This window comes from Saccopteryx bilineata, chromosome 2 (genome assembly GCF_036850765.1).
Source record: "Saccopteryx bilineata isolate mSacBil1 chromosome 2, mSacBil1_pri_phased_curated, whole genome shotgun sequence".
Classification (NCBI taxonomy): domain Eukaryota; kingdom Metazoa; phylum Chordata; class Mammalia; order Chiroptera; family Emballonuridae; genus Saccopteryx; species Saccopteryx bilineata.
The window spans coordinates 296,827,990-296,845,457 of NC_089491.1; the positions used below are offsets into that span (position 1 = coordinate 296,827,990).

The window sequence follows — 17,468 nt, forward strand, 5'->3', positions numbered from 1 at the left end:
TTCGGTTAGCTTTGCTGGTGCTTTAGCAATTGTGAGAAACGGAAAGCCATTAAAAGACTACTCACTTGGTATTTATCTGTGTTGAGAATTTAAAGATGCATGCATAGCAAGTGACCCTGCTCAACATCTTGATCTCCAGCAGCTAGCGGGCTTCACATCTAATCTCCTGCAGTCATTCAAAGCATGCTTTGGAGAATTTCGTGAGCACACTCATCTTTTTTATTTTTTTATTTTTATTTATTCATTTTTTTATTAGAGAGAGAGAGAGAACAGGGGGAGGAGCTGGAAGCTTCAATTCCCATATGTGCCTTGACCAGGCAAGCCCAGGGTTTTGAACCAGCGACCTCAGCACTCCAGGTCGACGATTTATCCACTGCGCCACCACAGGTCAGGAGCACACTCATCTTTTAAAGTTCATCACCCATCCACATGAGTGTACAGTGAACAGTACCAACCTGAGTTACATCCCCAGTGTCTCCGTCAGAGATTGAGCTATAAGCTGCTGACCTGAAGGCCTCAGACATGTGGGTAAATAAGTTCAAGTCACTGAATAAAGATTTGGAAAGACTTGCACGACAGCAAGCAGAGTTGGCGAGCAAACACAAGTGGGAGGAATGAAAAAACCTCAACCCACGGACCAGCTGATTGTCAAAACTTGGATTGCGCTTCTCATCACATACCACACACTGCAGTGTGTGAGTATTGCTGTACTGACAATGTTTGGCTCTACGTATGCATGTGACAGTCTTTCTCACATCTAAAGAACGTTAAGACCAACCTATGATCATGTTTAACGGATGGAAGTCACAACACCTGCATGAAGTTTAACCTCACCACATATCAACCAGACTACAAAGCCATCAGCAAAACCATGCAGCACCAGAAGTCGCATTAATGGTAAGAAGTGGCTGGTCCGATGGTAGTGGGTTATCAGAACTTATTAACTTAGTGTCAATGGTAAGAAGTACTTTATTCATCATTGGTTAGCAATAGCATAACAACGTTATTAAAAAGAATTCAGAAACTTATTGTACTTTAAAAGTGTTGGTCTTACATAAAATGCAAACATTTACTTGTATTTAGTGTTTAACATATTGTATGGCTCTCACAGAATTATATTTTAAAATATGTGGTGTTCATGGCTCTCTCAGCCAAAAAGGTTCCCAACCTCTGGTATAGCACCTGAAAACTGCCTCCCTCCAACTCAGTTCACGACATAAAAAATCCTTGAAGCCATGTTCCATGAAATCCTGGAGTGTAGCCATCTGAACTGATATCTGTGTATGGGGAGGAAAATATACAGTGTCACAAAAGGGGATGCTAGCACCAAACTGTGCGTGTGGTTTTGTTAATAATGTTAGTAAGGAAGGTTTGAGCCTTATTGCAAACAGTACTTAGCACAATGCCTGGCATGTAGTGGACATTAGATATGGCTTTTTGATAACTGAATAAAGGAACAGATGTATGATAGACACTGAGTAAATGTTGGCTGCCTGTTTTGGTTCATGTCTTTAAAAATGGTGAGACTATAATCATGTGCTTTCCTCCACATATAAAGTTATGTTCCTGATACACCATTAAAAGACCACTCACTTGGTATTTATCTGTGGTGTGACTTGGGCTCTAGTCCAGGCCCTGTCACTAATTAGCCATGTGACCTCATAAATGACTCATTTTTTCTGTCCATTTTTTTGGACAACAGGAGGTTGAATGAAGCACATGCGAAAATTTCCTTCCAAGTCTGAACTTTGGAGATTATTCTGTGGTTCCGAGATAAGAGCTCCTGCGTGCAAAGTCAGCTTGACCACAGAGGGACGTAACCCATTAGGTCCTGCTTCATTAGTACTGTGCTGGAGCAGACCGCCCAGCAGGAGCTTGGGTCAGCACCCTTAAACCCAGCTCTGTGGGGCCCTCAACATCCACAGTAGGCTTCATCCGCCCACAGGGTCTATAAACTTGCATCCTCTTCCTATCCCCTTGTAAGCAATATTTTGTGTATAAGTATCTTGTGAATTTTTCTGAGGTGTGTGTCCCTAGATTTCAAAGATTCTACATAATGTGGATGACCCCCAAAGAGTTCAGGAATCCTTGAGCTTTTGAGAGGGCAAATGTAGAAACCTATGCTCCCAGCACTACTACATTTCATCTGATTAATGAGTAAATACTGGTTGTAAACACGGAAATCTAATGGAATTCAGAACAAAGGAATGACATTTGTCCACATGAGACAGTCATTCTAACTATAGGTGAGTCTGAAACCCTCTTGACAGAAAAAAAAACAAAAACCCATCAGAAGTCAGACCACAGGACAATAATCTCTGAGCTGGGTTTACTGCAGAGGTTATGTGTAAGAAAAGTTCCCCAGTGTAATGAAAATCTCTAGCTTAAATAGTGATATCCAATTTTGTCATGGAGAGACAAGTGGCAGTGATGGAAAAGGGGCCCGTGGCCATCAATGGTTTGGTTCTTAGCAGTCTAACAGACCAGAGGCAACCAGGTGGAGGCTGGGCTAACTGGGCTCTCATTACTGCTGTGCAGTCGAGTTCTTATGAGAATTCAGTGCAAACCACGCAACCTGGTTGGATCCCAATTCCTTTATTTCATAAGGATTTTAAGGTAAGGAGAACTCAAATCCCAGGAAATTAAAACAGGGTTTATTTTTTAAGAATAGGGGGAGATATATAGGCAAAGATATTAATGGGGATCTACCCAGAGTCCAGACTTGGGGGCCTTAAGTGGATCTATGGATCATTAGAGGTTTAAGGCAATCGGACCTACTGCAAAGATCCAGTGTCCCCAGGGCAGAGTCTTCAGACCTATCTGCTCAGCAGCACTTAACTCAAAGGCTTGTTCCAAAGGCTCTGAAAGCCAGTTAGCTCTGGTGGCCAGAGCCCTGTGTGCGTGGGGTCACAGGTCTGACCTTTGTGTATATGTGACTGTTTCCACATTTGACTGAGCCCTAGCCTCAGCCAGAAGTCACACATGTGCATCACTGAGAACCAGCAGGGGACTGGCTGGGAAGTGCAGGTGGAGCCCCACATTTAGAAACCGGCTCAAAGTACCTCTAATTCAAATTGCACCCCTTAACACCCCATGTCTGGGGCAGAGTGGACCTATCCTGCATGTCATGGTCATTTCACAGTATTTTAAGAGACAAGGTTTGCTCCTCAGAGCCTCTTAGGCGGAGGAACCAGCCTGGTGGACTGAACTGGACTGACTGGCGATCCTCCCTCAGGACGGACGTGCTCAGAATTCAGTCTTCAGGGAAACGCAGGGTTCTTCTTCCTCCCAGGGCTGGTCTCTCTAGGCATCGCAGTCAATGCCTGTGACACTGGTCAGCAGGCTCCCAGTGAGAGCTGAGGCAGAGTGGCAGGCACACAGAACCAGAGCGCTGGGCCTTTGACGACAGCTCCCAAAATAAGGTGCCAAGCCCTACTTCTCACTTTCCCTTGTGCCCTGTAAGATGTTGGCACTGCCTTTGGAGCCATTACTCAGCAGCCTGAATGTACAGAAATAGGCCGAGTGCACTAACCCAGAAGGCTACTACTGCTCTTTGCCCCAGCAGGGACTGTCCTGGGGAGGTGGGCCCAGGCAGGGCTGCATGGAGACATGACCTGGCCTGCCACGCCCACTTCCTGTCAGGCAGTCACTGCATTTATAGGACAGGGCTTTACTTGTTTCTAGGCCTTTGGAGGTGTCTCCCCCCCCCCCCCCCGCCTCCACCCCGGGCTATACAGCACCAGTTAACACACTTCCCTGCCTTCATCTTCAACACACACCTTTCCACCTTCTTGTCCTCAATGGAAACCTGCCCTGCCCTGTTATCCAGCCCTCCTGAGTAGCAGCTTTCCTCCCTCCCCTGGTTCTCAAGGTCAGAAGAGGCTGGCTGGCATCCTCCAGGTTACGGCTCCTCCATCCCCCTTGGGCACACCATTCTATCTTTCGGCCACTCTGTCCTTTAGACTCACTGACCTCCAGCACGCTTACCCTCCTCGGGCTGAACACCTGCCTCACAGCTTTCCCAGCCACTTTCCCTGCTCCTGTTTTTGATCCTTCTGATACCTGGGCTCTACCACCATTTTTAAAAACTTTTTTTTTTAAATTTAATTAATTAATTTATTTTTTACAGAGACAGAGAGAGGGATAGACAGGGACAGACAGACAGAAATGGAGAGAGATGAGAAGCATCAATCATTAGTTTTTCATTGCGCATTGCAACACCTTAGTTGTTCATTGATTGCTTTTTCCTATGTGCCTTGACCTATGTGGGCCTTCAGCAGACCAAGCAACCCCTTGCTGGAGCCAGCGACCTTGGGTCCAAGCTGGTGAGCTTTGCTCAAACCAGATGAGCCCGCACTCAAGCTGGCGACCTCAGGGTCTCGAACCTGGGTCCTTCCGTATCCCAGTCTGATGCTGTCTACTGCGCCACCACCTGGTCAGGCTCTACCACCATTTTTTTTTTCTTTTTGCATTTTTCTGAAGTTGGAAACAGGGAGAGACAGTCAGACAGACTCCCGCATGCGCCCAACCGGGATCCACCCGGCACGCCCACCAGGGGCAATGCTCTGCCCATCCTGGGCGTCGCCATGTTGCAACCAGAGCCACTCTAGCGCCTGAGGCAGAGGCCACAGAGCCATCCCCAGCGCCCAGGCCATCTTTGCTCCAATGGAGCCTTGGCTGCGGGAGGGGAAGAGAGAGACAGAGAGGAAGGCACGGCGGAGGGGTGGAGAAACAAATGGGCGCTTCTCCTGTGTGCCCTGGCCGGGAATCGAACCCGGGTCCTCCGCACGCTAGGCCGATGCTCTACCACCATTTTTTAAAACTACACATGTCCCTAAATTCTGCCCAACCTGTCACTCACCGTGACCAACATTTCGACCATGGCATCAGAATGATCTGTCATCTCAAATTCTCACTCTACTCTGCCCACAATCTATGTCTTTCTATACATTGAGGTATCTCTTCCTCATCTGTCCCCCTTCCCAGAATCTTTTGCTATCATTTCAAACTTGGATCCTTTTTTTCTAGCCGCCAGGGTGCTCACGGATCCCTCTTTGGGTCCTCCCTTGCTGACTTCCTATGTCAGGTAACCCTAACTCAGCTTTCTGTGCTTTTGCTCCCAGACTGAACTCTGCTGGACATTTACATGCTCTCTGTGGCGTCTAACACATTCCACTAAGATCCTGCGAGTCTGACTCTTCCCCACTGTTTGCTCTTCAAGGTAGGAATTCTGGCACCCCAAAACAATTAAAGAAGTTAAAACTTAGCACATGTTAAAACTTTACACATACTAAGTCACTGTATCTTCCAATGACAATGAGGAAAGTACTACTTTTCTCATTTTTTTGATGAGAAATCTGGAGCTCAGAGATTAAATTCTATCAGGTCACAGAATTGGAAGTGGGAGAGTCATGATTAGGGAACCTGGGTGTGACATTATACTATTACGTCTCGTAAGATGATCACACATTCTTGTAAAGTCTGGCTTTCATCAGAGTTCTTGCTTGAGTGTCAAATGCAGTTGACAATATTTATTCATCTTGCCTGACGTCATTCCATTTTACACCCTGAAACTTGGTCATGGACTGTCCCTTCCTAACATGGCTCTTCCTCAGTCACTTCTGTAAGCTCTTCTTTGTCTGATCACCCCATATGCCAGCTTTTCTCCACACTACAGGCTCTCAATGTGGTTGCCAGACCAGCAGCACCAGCCTGGCCTGTGAACTGGTTAGAAATGCAAATGAATTAAGCCCCACCTCAGGGTTCCTGAATCAAAATTGCTGGGAGAATCATTGAGCTACACGTTCTCCCTGGCCAATCTCTCTGAGCTCCACTTTAGGCTCCCCCTCCCATACCAAACCTCCTAAAATCCTTTCCACTCCAGAGCGCCAATCCTATACATCAACTACTGATTGGGCATCTCCACTGGGTATCCAGGTGTCTATCAGGAAAACACTCTCCTCCCAGCATCCTATCAGTACAGCATCCCTTTGCCTCCAAATGATAACATTTATAGAGGTAGCCAGGTACTGGTGCTGGGATCCTGGGGTTTACAATTTCTCTCATGCTTACTTACCCACCTGAAAAACCACTAGGTTGTCATTTCAGGAGCGTCTCTCAGATTGGCAGCATCCTCTCACCTGCAGTGCCATGACTGTACATAGGGTCATCCTCCTTCCCTTGGATTATAACAATCACCTTCTAACTGGGCCAACTGCCTGAAGTCTGGTCTCTCCAATCTTCCCTCCACATTGCTACTAGAATTATCTAAAATAAAAATCTAACTGTGCGTGTCACCTGCTTGATCCTTCAGTGGCTGTCCGGTGCCTTCGACCTCAGTCTGCCAACCCCTGCTTGCCTCTGCAGCCTCACCTCCGGCTGTTCTTTGCATGTTCACTCTAGTCCAGCCCTCGAGGGGAAACTGGAGTTAAGTTCCCGAGTTCCTAGGACAGGCCACCCTTTCTCACACCCTAAACAAAGTTCACGGTGCATTGCCATTTCCTTTGTGAGGAGTCCCCCCCTTCACCTACTCACCTGCACAATTCCTTCGGAGGCTCAGCTGTCAGCCTCTATATGAAACCTTCCCTCGGTGCTCAGGCTGTTCGATGTGTCCCCACATCCCCTACCTTGTGTCTTCATCAGAGCCCTTAAGACACTGTGTTCTGGCCCTGGCTGGCCAGCTCAGTGGATAGGGCGTTGGCCCAGTGTGTGGACGTCACATGTTCTACCCCTGGTCAGAGTGTACAAGAGAAGAGACTATCTGCTTCTCTTCCCTGCCCTCTCCCTATTCCCGTCCTGCAGCCAGTGAGTGAGGTTCAGTGTCGGCCTCGGGTGCTAAATAGCTCGGTTGATTTGAGCTTTGGCCCCACACGGAGGTTGCTGGGTGGATCCCAGTTGGGGTGCATGTGGGTCTGTCTCACTATATCCCCTCCTCTCACTTAAAAAATAAACAAACAACAAAAAAAGGCATTGTTCTCTCATCTGTCCTGGAAGCAGTTTGAGGACAGTCCAGTATGCTACCTTTGTCTTGACACATACTAGGTGTTCAGCAAGTAGCTGCTTAACAAGATAAACTCCTTCTCTTTTCCTGAAAGGGATATACATTTACTGCCCATTTCCTCACCACCTCTATTTCTTCATTCCCAGCCACATTTCATCCCTAACATGCTACTGAAATAGGCCTTGAGGACAACCGTGAGCTCACTGACCAACAGTCTGGCCTTATTCAAGCTCTCATCTTCATCAACTTCTATGCAGCAGCGAACTACCTGCCTCTCAAAACATTCTCTTGCCCGGGCTTTCTCCTTACTTTCTTCATGCTTCTTGCAAACGCTATGCCAGGTACCTGGTAAGCACAAGGGGTGGGTGGGTGGTGGTGGTGTATGTGCAGTATGAGCTGATAAGCTGGCTCTCTGGGGAAAAAAGGCCCCCAACGTAGCTTTTGCCCATTCTGTGGTATCCTCTCACAACTGACTTCAGGCCAACATTTTTTTTAAAAATTATTTTATTTATTCATTTTTAGAGAGGAGAGAGAGAGAGAGAGAGAGAGAGAGAGAGAGAGAGAGAGAAGGGGGAGGAGCTGGAAGCATCCACTCCCATATGTGCCTTGACCAGGCAAGCCCAGGGTTTTGAACCGGCGACCTCAGCATTTCCAGGTCGACACTTTATCCACTGCGCCACCACAGGTCAGGCTAAGCCAACATTTTAACGACCACCTCAAAATTTCTGAAGATTTATTATCTGGCTCTCATGATCCAGCTCCAGCATACCACGGGGTATGCAGTCTGACATTTAGGAGGGTACCATCTGAAGGGGACAAAGAAATACTTCCAAGATAAACTATTATGTGATAAACATTATTGTAGCGTTTAAACAAAGCCCTATGGGGTTGAGTGGAAGGAAGGCTTAACTAGGAAAACCTGTGACTACTTCCTACACAAAAGGAGGGGAGTCTGAACGGTACCTTAAAAAGCATGGGCTTTAAAGGAAGGCCTAAGGAATAAAAACTACGCCACGCAGAGGAAGCACCTTGAACAAAGACAGGATAGTACAGCATTTAGGGGACTGGCTAACATTGCAGCAGGACTGGGATACAAAGAATGTGGGATACCAGAATGGATTCTGCCACTAACTAGTTTTGTGGCCCTTGTCAAATTGCCTAATGTCCCCAGGCCGGTTTCTGCATCTTCAATATAAGAATTTAATGTCTACAGCCCATTTTGGCCTTGATGTGATGACTGACCTTGGGAAGAAGGTGAAAAGGAAATGTGAAACTTTTAGGTTAAATGCTGTGGAACCTTGTTAGTCCTCCCTGCAAACTTCTGGCTGTCCCACCACATGGTTTGCTGAAGGCTCTGTTCTGCTTTCAAACAAGAACGAACATCTGAATCCTGAGAGTAGAGTAACTCAGGCCATTCCTTCTGCTTTAAGGAACAGAGGATTCTCCTTAGAAGGTATCAAGATCCCACAGGCTACCCTAATGACTTATTCCCTTTAATAGTTACAGGATCCAGTCTATCTAGAACTCCCCCACGCCCACATCTTGCTATCTTCTCTAAGAACTATCTGATCTACACTTTTTAAAAAACCTTTACTGTGAAAATCACGACATATATAGAAAAGTGCATAAAACATAACTACAAGAAATTATAGAGCAAACACTCATGTAATCCTAACCAGAGCAGGAGACAGAACTTAGCCATAACCTAGTTAGTCCATGTGTTGTTCCCAAGCACTATTCTCCAGAGAAGCAGTCTTATTTTTTTTCCCCTTACTACTCATGTATGTATCCCCCAATACTAGTTCAGCATTGCCTGTTTTTTATTAACACTTAATATGAACAAAATCACTGTATGCGTTCCTTTTGCTTAACATTCAAACATTTCACATTGTCATGTGCAACTAGTTCATTCCTTTTCATTTCATGGTTAGAGAGTGCCTGGTGTATCCTCACATCCATTCTGCTGCAAACCTTTGGGTCGTTTCCAGACTTTGGCTAGCATAAACAATGCTTGCTGTGAGCCTCCCTAAGGTACCGGGGTGAAACTGTTGGGTCATATGGTATGTGTGTCATCTCCATCCTTCATTCTCCCCTTTATATTTGAGGGCAACCCTTTCTCTACTTTTTTTTCTAAAAAAATTTAACTTGTCTTTGTTGCTATTTTTCTATTGTTTGTCAATTTTCTTCTTGTGTTTTTATAACATTTCAGTACTGATTCTAGACATGTGTATCATTTTCCTCCTGTACTTACTTGGTTTCCTCTCCCCAGGGGTGATTTTTTTGGTTTATTACTCAAGTAGAAAATGTATTTGAAACATATAAGAGTTATTCTCTTTCAAATATGTGCAAAATGGAAAGCATGAATTTTCTTAGTATAGGGCTAGGAATAGGCTTCTTCCTGCAAGGCATTATGTTATGGGAATTACTACTGTGGGCATTAAGGCAGGCCAAATCCACAAGTTGCTACGTTGGCTATATGTCCTTAACTTCTTTTGTGCTTTAGTTTCCTTATCTGTCAAAATGTGGGTAACAGCTATACCACCGACAAGGGGACTGTATGCATTACATGTAACAATATGTTTGATCAAAAGAGGTAAATAAACTTGGTCTTCAGGCAAAAAAACAGGCACTCAAAATGCCTTCAGGTTGTGTAGTGAGGACACAGACTATGGATTTCCACCGAGTGTTTATAGTGTTCACTCTTCCTTCTAGGGCGGCTGGCCAGGGTACGTATGTGTGATGCTGCCTGTGTACACAGAACAAGAGTGAAGTGAACTGGACCATTCAGGAATCAAACCCACAACTGTGGCTGCATATCCTATTCAACTGGCCAAAATGAGAAGAAAGAGAACCGGACTAGCAATGCTATAAACAAGAAAGCCACAGGACACCACAAGATAACTCCAATGAACAGGCTGCTTGACATGGCATCCTGTCTTTGCACACTTTATTGTACAGGAGAGGGGGCTGGAACAGAAACCCTTCCTAATCATCAAGAAACCACATTCTAATTTTCTTATCCTGCAGGCACTCCATGTATAATGCTAGACTGTTGCTTACATCTCTAGGGCTTGGGAGGTAGTTTTCTAAAGCCAGATGCTTAATTATGTGTACAACACTTCAAGGCCAACACCTCATTACCTAATTAGGGAGCTAAGAATCATTTATTATATCCCTACCCTGAAATTATTAATGTTTATTTTGACTTGTCTGCTAGTTAACTTCTTTGTGAAGACACTGGTTTCGGACTCTGAGCTCTTATTCCCACACCAAGCTCTCTAGAGCCAGTAAGGCTTTTAAGGAAGCATTTCCAACTTGACATACTATTGGGCTGAATGCTGACCTATTACAGAGGCAATATACCTAGTGAGTTTTGTTTGTTTCTGTACCACTAAGTCATTTCAGTAACATTTTTAAAAGTCTCCTATTATATTTCTTTTCACATAATTCTTGGAGAATTGTGTCTGAGTGTATTAGAGGCGATAGGAAAGGGGCAGAAGAAAAAGGGAAAGACTGGTGCTGAATGATGGGTTATGGCAGTATTTGCTAACTATGTCAATAGAGCAAGGTCAGATGGTTTATTTATTATAGTTCGTAGTTTCAGTAACATATATTATCTGGTTATACGTTGCTAGAGGAAAGGGCTCATTATTTACATAAGTACTATATTAGACTGTGACTTTAAAAGTAAGCCTGCTAATAGAAAAAAGAAAATCATTTGAATTGGTCATTCCGGCACACACCCACAAAGGAGACCCAGAGTGGTGGGACTGTGTGCAGAGGTGCAGATGCCAGCTCCTAATAAGGGAACGCCACATTCTGTACGTTCCCTTAAACTGGAAACCAGGGTCTTTCTTTTTCTTTTTTTTTACAGAGACAGACAGAGTCAGAGAAAGGAACAGATAGGAACAGACAGGCAGGAATGGAGAGAGATGAGAAGCATCAATCATCAGTTTTTTGTTGAGACACCTTAGTTGTTCCTTGATTGCTTTCTCATATGTGCCTTGACCGTGGGCCTTCAGCAGACCAAGTAACCCCTTGCTCGAGCCAGAGACCTTGGGCTCAAGCTGGTGAGCTTTGCTTAAACCAGATGAGTCTGTGCTCAAGCTGGTGACCTCGGGGTCTCTAACCTGGGTCCTCTGCATCCCAGTCCAACGCTCTATCCACTGCGCCACCGCCTGGTCAGGCGAAACCAGGGTCTTCAACAGCAGCAGTGGTGGTGGCATGATTTGGTGCTCAGATGCCAACGGAAATGCTAATGCTAGGTTTGTTCAACAATACGTCAAATATACTCCCATGGCTGGTATTTTGGCACTCATGTGACAACAGCAACAAGCATTACTGCCATCAAAAAAGGAGCCCAGGGAAGAATCTCATTAAGTGAGAGTAAAGAATGCAGAGGTTACATGATATTCCTCTACCTCATATCCTACAAGATCAGAGCTACTAACTGAGCACCTGTTTGATTTTATTTGCCTACAGACTAGCCAGGGAACACACATGCCGAACAAGTAAGTACTGGTTGTAAAGGCCTGCCAGTTGCGGCTTCCTTCCTAAAGGACAACGTGTCTCACACAATGCAGCAGAGCTGCAGCCAGGAAATGGGAAGGTGGGCCTTGTGTGAGCAAAGGCTTTGGCTTGCTTAAGAGTCCAGGATACAGATTGGCAAATTATAGCCTCTTTAAACAGTAGCTGAGGCCATATATGAAATAACTTCTGCTATCATTTTCTCATGTATCTGATGGGCACAGAGTCATAGATTTCAAACACCCGAGGAAGTGGAGATTTTCTCCCCCAGAGGACTACTTGCTCCTTTTGAGAAGTGCTAGGACTAGGAAGCCCAGAAAACATAACTTTCAGGGCCACAGCTCTAGTAGAAATGAGACAGGAGTAAGTTAGGAAAACTGAAAAGTTATTTAAACCATTATGTGCACTTACCAAATAACTCCTGCCTTCCTTACCTTATAAAATAATTCTGACAGTAACTGGTAATAAATGCCAGCTGTTGTATACCAGACGCTGTCCTAAGAGCTACAGGTGTAATAATCACCCTACCCCACATTACAGATGAGGAAACAAATGTACGGAGGTTAAAGAACTTGCTCAAGGTCATACACCTTAGGGCTTGGATTCCAAGCTAGGCAGCTTGGCTTTAGAAATCATATTTTTAACCATTACGACAGTGTTAACAAGAATACAATAAAACATGTATGATAAAAGCATTTTACTTTGAAAAGTTAAAGGTGCTCTAAGCAAGCAACTGAATGAAGTTCTGGAGGGAAAGTCTGCACACAGAGAGCAACTGCTGAATAGCTGCTCACAAACAACTGCACTCAACCCTGAAAATCTGATCTCTGCCTGTTTCAAATACCGACTTCCGTCTGTTGAAGTGCCCTAGATAAAGAGAATCTTTGACAAGTGAAAATAAAGGGAAGAACCTTTGCAGACAGGTGCCTCACACAGGGCTTGGCACCCAGGTGAAGAAGAAGTAAGTGTTGGTTGAACTGAACACGTTCTAATCAAAGGTATTTTGAAATGTGTTATTCATGTTCCACAAAATGGTCCGAATATAAATTATTTAGACTGTTAAGACAGGAACGGGCATTTGGCAAGTTAAGGAAATTAAAAAAAAGAGTATAAATGAAATACTAAACCTCTGAAATTCAAAATAAAGAACCTGGTTGTATATCCCTGAAGTCCTCTATCCTGCCTAGCAGGGAATTAGGAGGGATGAGCTTCTGGGATGGACCACGCCTGCCCTTTAACAGTATAAACCTCTTGTGTGTGATGTACATACTTCTAAAGGCACACTGAATATGCACAGGTGATCTTTAAAAAGGCCGACTTTGCCTGACCTGTGGTGGCGCAGTGGATAACGCATCCACCTGGAAATGCTGAGGTCACCGGTTCGAAACCCTGGGCTTGCCTGGTCAAGGCACATATGGGAGTTGATGCTTCCAGCTCCTCCCCCCTTCTCTCTCTCTCCCTCTCTCTCTCTCCTCTCTAAAAATGAATAAAGAAAAAAAAAAGATTAAGAAAAAAAAAAAAAAGGCCGACTTTATCTTATATCAGTCCTTAATAACCCCTACACTTTTCAGCAAAAATAAAATTTTCTACCACTTTAGAAAACAAAATGGGTCCCTTATAACAAAAATTGGGCTTATATATGATATAAAAAAAAAATTGGGCTTATATTCCTGGCATCAGATCTAATGAAGCATTAGACTCACCTCCAGTTCAACAAAATATTGTATTTGGTTTCCCTATAATTTCCAGCCAATATCTAACACTGAATGAATAATGCAGGTTTTTCCACGATTCCCAGGAATTTAACGAGTAACGGGTTAATCCATGATCTGGCAGGATCCAAACCTACCCAGGCAGAGCATCTCCTATGAAGACCTGTGTGAGAAGCAGGAAGATTTGACAAGCAAGAGCTCAACTGGGCCTACATCCAGTCCTTTATAAAACTGTGACGCAGAATCCACCCGTGCTTAACTGCCATAAAGGTGTAAAGAGGACAATAACTCTGTTTGTCTGGTACAGTCATCCCTTGGTATTTGAGAGTGATTGGTTCCAGACCAACCTCCCCCCACCACCCCAGATACCAAAATCTGTGGATGCTCAAGTCTCATATAAAATGGAATAATACTTGCATATAACCAATGGACATCCTCTCATATACTTTAAATAACCTCTAAATTACTTATAATACCCAATACAATAAAATGCCATATAGTTGTTATACTGTATTGTTTAGGAAATAAGAAAGAAGTCTGTATGTGCTGAATATGGACACAACAGTAGTAGGCCTAACTACATAGTACACATACCCAACAACATCTTTTTTTTTTAAATTCAGTGAGGAGGGGAGGCAGAGACAGACTCCTGCATATGCCCTGACTGGGATTTACCCGGCAAGACCACTAGGGGGCAATGCTCTGCCCATCTGGGGTGCTGCTCCATTGCTCAGCAACCAAGCTCTTCTTAGCGCCTGGGGCAGAGGCCATGCAGTCATCCTCAATGCCCAGGGCCAATTTGCTCCAATAGAGCCATGGCTGTGATGGTGGTGGGGAGATAGAAATAGAGAGATATAGATAGATAGAGAGAGAGAGAGAGAGAGAGAGAGAAGCGAGAGGGGGAGGGGTGGAGAAGCAGAATGGCACTTCTCCTATGTGCCCTGACCAGGAATTGAACCCGGGCCATCCACACAAAGGGCCAATGCTCTACCACTGAGCCACTGGCCCAGGCTAACATAACGTTTTTGATCAGAGATTGGTTGAATCTGTGGATGCAGAACCTGTGGATACAGAGGGCCAACCATATGACATTCCAACTCAGTCTCTCTTTTTCACACATCAATAAAATACTGCCGTCTCTACTTAGTTGTGGAAATGATTCTGTGAGTAACGGTCTTTGTTTTAAGAGCAGTGTGAAAGGATGTCCAGACCATTTTGGGATTAGGAAAAAAGGAAAAACAGACCTAAGAGCAGAAGTGGGTTTACTATGATAGGCTCCCAAATGTTGAATTGATAAGTGACGTATCAGAGATCATGGCCATAGGCTAACTTCAAGCTGGGGGTTAAAGCAACAAAAACACACACAGAGTCTTAAAAAGTTTTCTCTAGGCACTCTTGTTACACAATGGCTTTAAGGGATGCCTCCTATACAGGGAGTCCCAGAAGTCTTAATGAAGTTGTAAGTTATTAGAGCTGAGGATGGGGGTGCTGGGCTGAACTCACCCTCTGCCAGCCCAAAAGGATTAGCTGCACATGGTCTTGATTATCATCAGTTAAACGTGCAGCCAAGATTAAAAGAGACATTTTAAAGGATTAATTAGTGAACCCTCAAAAAAGTAAATTAAGGGCCTGTGTTGAAATAGCCAAAAGAAAACTAATCCAGCATCGTAGCAATAGTGTTTGGAGTGTATTCAAATAGAAAAGCGTGGGCTGGAAATACTTGTTTAGAAAAAGAACTACATTACCCTACCCTCCTTCATCAAGTAATCCAAGCCAACTTAAGCACTCAAGGTCTGACCAAGCAAGATGTATTTTATTAAAACCCTTTTTGCCTGACTAGATCATATCCTTGGAATAAACAAATTTCACTCAATGAACAAGTAGAAGGGATTCTTGATTACTACTATAGTTCTTTTGTGTAGACTGCTTCTAGGTTAATGCAAAAAGCTCAGAGAAGGACATCATATAAGGTAAAAGGCTTTATTATTCAGGATCAGCTCAAAGTCTGACACTGACACAAACAGGGATAATTATCTCATTACATTTGGCCTTTGGCACCCATTTGAAGTACTAGTTTTCCAGGTGAGACATGTTATACCCCGCAGATTCTCAGCAGCCTCTGACAGCCACATTTACCCCAGTTTCACTCAGTAGAGCTGTCAGGAGATGTGCAGGGATACAAAGAACAAAATCATCTACTTTAGTTACCCTTTTCTTTGCAAGGATTATTTTCCTATTGGCTTTCAAATCAAGAGAAAGATACAATTATTGGCAAGTACTGGTCATAAATAACACCTTCCCACAGTCTAACACTCAAAAATAAAAAACCAAATATATGTCGAGTTCCTAATATTCAGTTGACACTATGGTGTGTTCTCTTTTGAAACAGCAATTTTATGGCTTCCCTTTATTTTTCTCCTTGGATAATACCAGGAGAGCCCATGCTTAATTGACCTTTGTAGTTCTGGTTGTTGCTAGCTTATAAAAATCAAAGGAATTAAAGAGCTAGCATTAAGAATAGTTTTGAAAATTATCACAAAAACATGAATAAAGTCTACACAGTCCTTAGCTATATGGATAAAATCAATCAAGTTCTATGATTGGAAGGGGACTTTCTTCCAAAGTCATGGCACATAGAAAGCACATGAAACTTGTTTCTATGAGGTTACAAAGGGGAGAAATATAAAACAACAGTTCATCTCAAGATGATCAATATGAAACTGTTGATTAGGGAAAGGATGTTAAAGATATTTTGCACATTATAACTTAGAGTTAGTCTATACACTCTATATTAAATATCTACAAAAAAACCCCACTACTTTTTGGCTCAGAGCTATATTAGAAGGCCATTGCTTTATATGTATATAAAGAGAATCCAAAAAAGCAAGTTAAGAGCCATGATTCATTTTTGAGGTTCTGGATTTTCAGCTCAGAGCTATCTTCTTTTATAAAAATATCAATAAGAAATCATTACTTTTTCTTAAAACCTAATGACTTTCGTTTTTTAAAAGTTGCAGCACCTGGAGAACTGAGGACTGAATTCAAACCCCAGCTTCAGTGTATGACTACTAAGTTTATAAACATCTCTTGAAAATGGCAATAATCACAACCTCTTATAGAACATGATGTTTGTTGAGCTGGTAACCTAGTAAATTGTGTAGCAAAAATATGGGGAACTCAAATCTCACACGGGAGATATATTTGGGGAAAAAAAGACAAAAAAAAGTTTCTAGTGTTGTTCTCCTACTTTCTCCAAAGAGTTGACTGTTTTTAAAATAAAGATGATTTTAACTAAAGGGACTGTATCATTGAATCACAAACTAAATCAATATAAATGTACTTATGTGAACATCACATATTTATACATACTTGAAAAAAAAAGCCTAAAAAGTATAGTGAAAAGATATATATTTTAAATGCAGTATATTTGCTTGAGGCAGCACACATCAAAGGGTCCTCCGCAGAAGACTTCTCTAGCAGAAGGCCTTCCCAGACAAGCCTCCTGCTATGGCCAGCAGACACTTTGCACTGTGCATAAAAAGTCTCAGAATAACAAGACATGTCTTGTTTAGTGCTTCTATAAGCTGGGATGTCATTATGGTAGAAAAGATGCATAATTAAAAAGTGAAGACTACTTACTGAAAATGTTTACTTTGTAAAATTTAAACACAGCACCCATCCCAAGGAAGCTGCACGTACACTATGGTAGTAAAATCAGACTAGGTAAATTTCAGCTGAAAGGATTGTCTCTAAAAATGCAAAAAATAGTAGCGTTCTTAAAGACCAGCATTACAGAGTCACTCTGTTGTATTCTGTCTTGTTTTAATGGGCCAAAGTTTAGTTAACTTACTCAGATTAGGATCTATAATTCTGTTGACTGTTCAGGACTACAGTAGTCATCTTGGGACTTTCTATGGAAGTATGTACAAATTTTCCTCATAGAGCTGGGAGTAATAGTGACCTAGAAGAAGAAAGTTTAGATTTCAGATATTTTTCAGCTCTGACCCTAGTAAGTTAACAATAACAGATCTTTTAATTTAGGATGCCTAGAAATGTGATTATTAGACAGACAACTTTCAACCCCAAATACTTGGATGACAATGTACCTTTTGGTTGATTTGTACTGAATACAGTATAAATTTAACAGACAGTATGCAAAGAATGGATGCAGGGACTTTTCATGTGAACAGAAAATATATACTATTTAAACCTCCTAATAGGAACCAAAC

The 17,468-nt window shown here is 43.1% G+C and overlaps 1 protein-coding gene across 4 annotated transcripts in view; it reads right to left on the reverse strand.

The window, feature by feature from the left end:
* Positions 1-13,322: 13,322 nt before the first annotated feature.
* DTL (denticleless E3 ubiquitin protein ligase homolog) overlaps positions 13,323-17,468 on the reverse strand; it is a 50,734-nt gene continuing 46,588 nt past the window's right edge. For 2 of the 4 annotated variants that reach the window (XM_066261413.1, XM_066261416.1), the window contains one exon: positions 15,220-17,200. In XM_066261413.1, coding sequence (XP_066117510.1) covers positions 17,102-17,200 — 99 coding nt within the window. In that variant the 3' untranslated portion in view covers positions 15,220-17,101. Of the gene's footprint in view, positions 13,403-15,219; positions 17,201-17,468 lie in introns of those variants that run through there. The other 2 variants (XM_066261415.1, XM_066261414.1) reach the window with 2 other exon arrangements.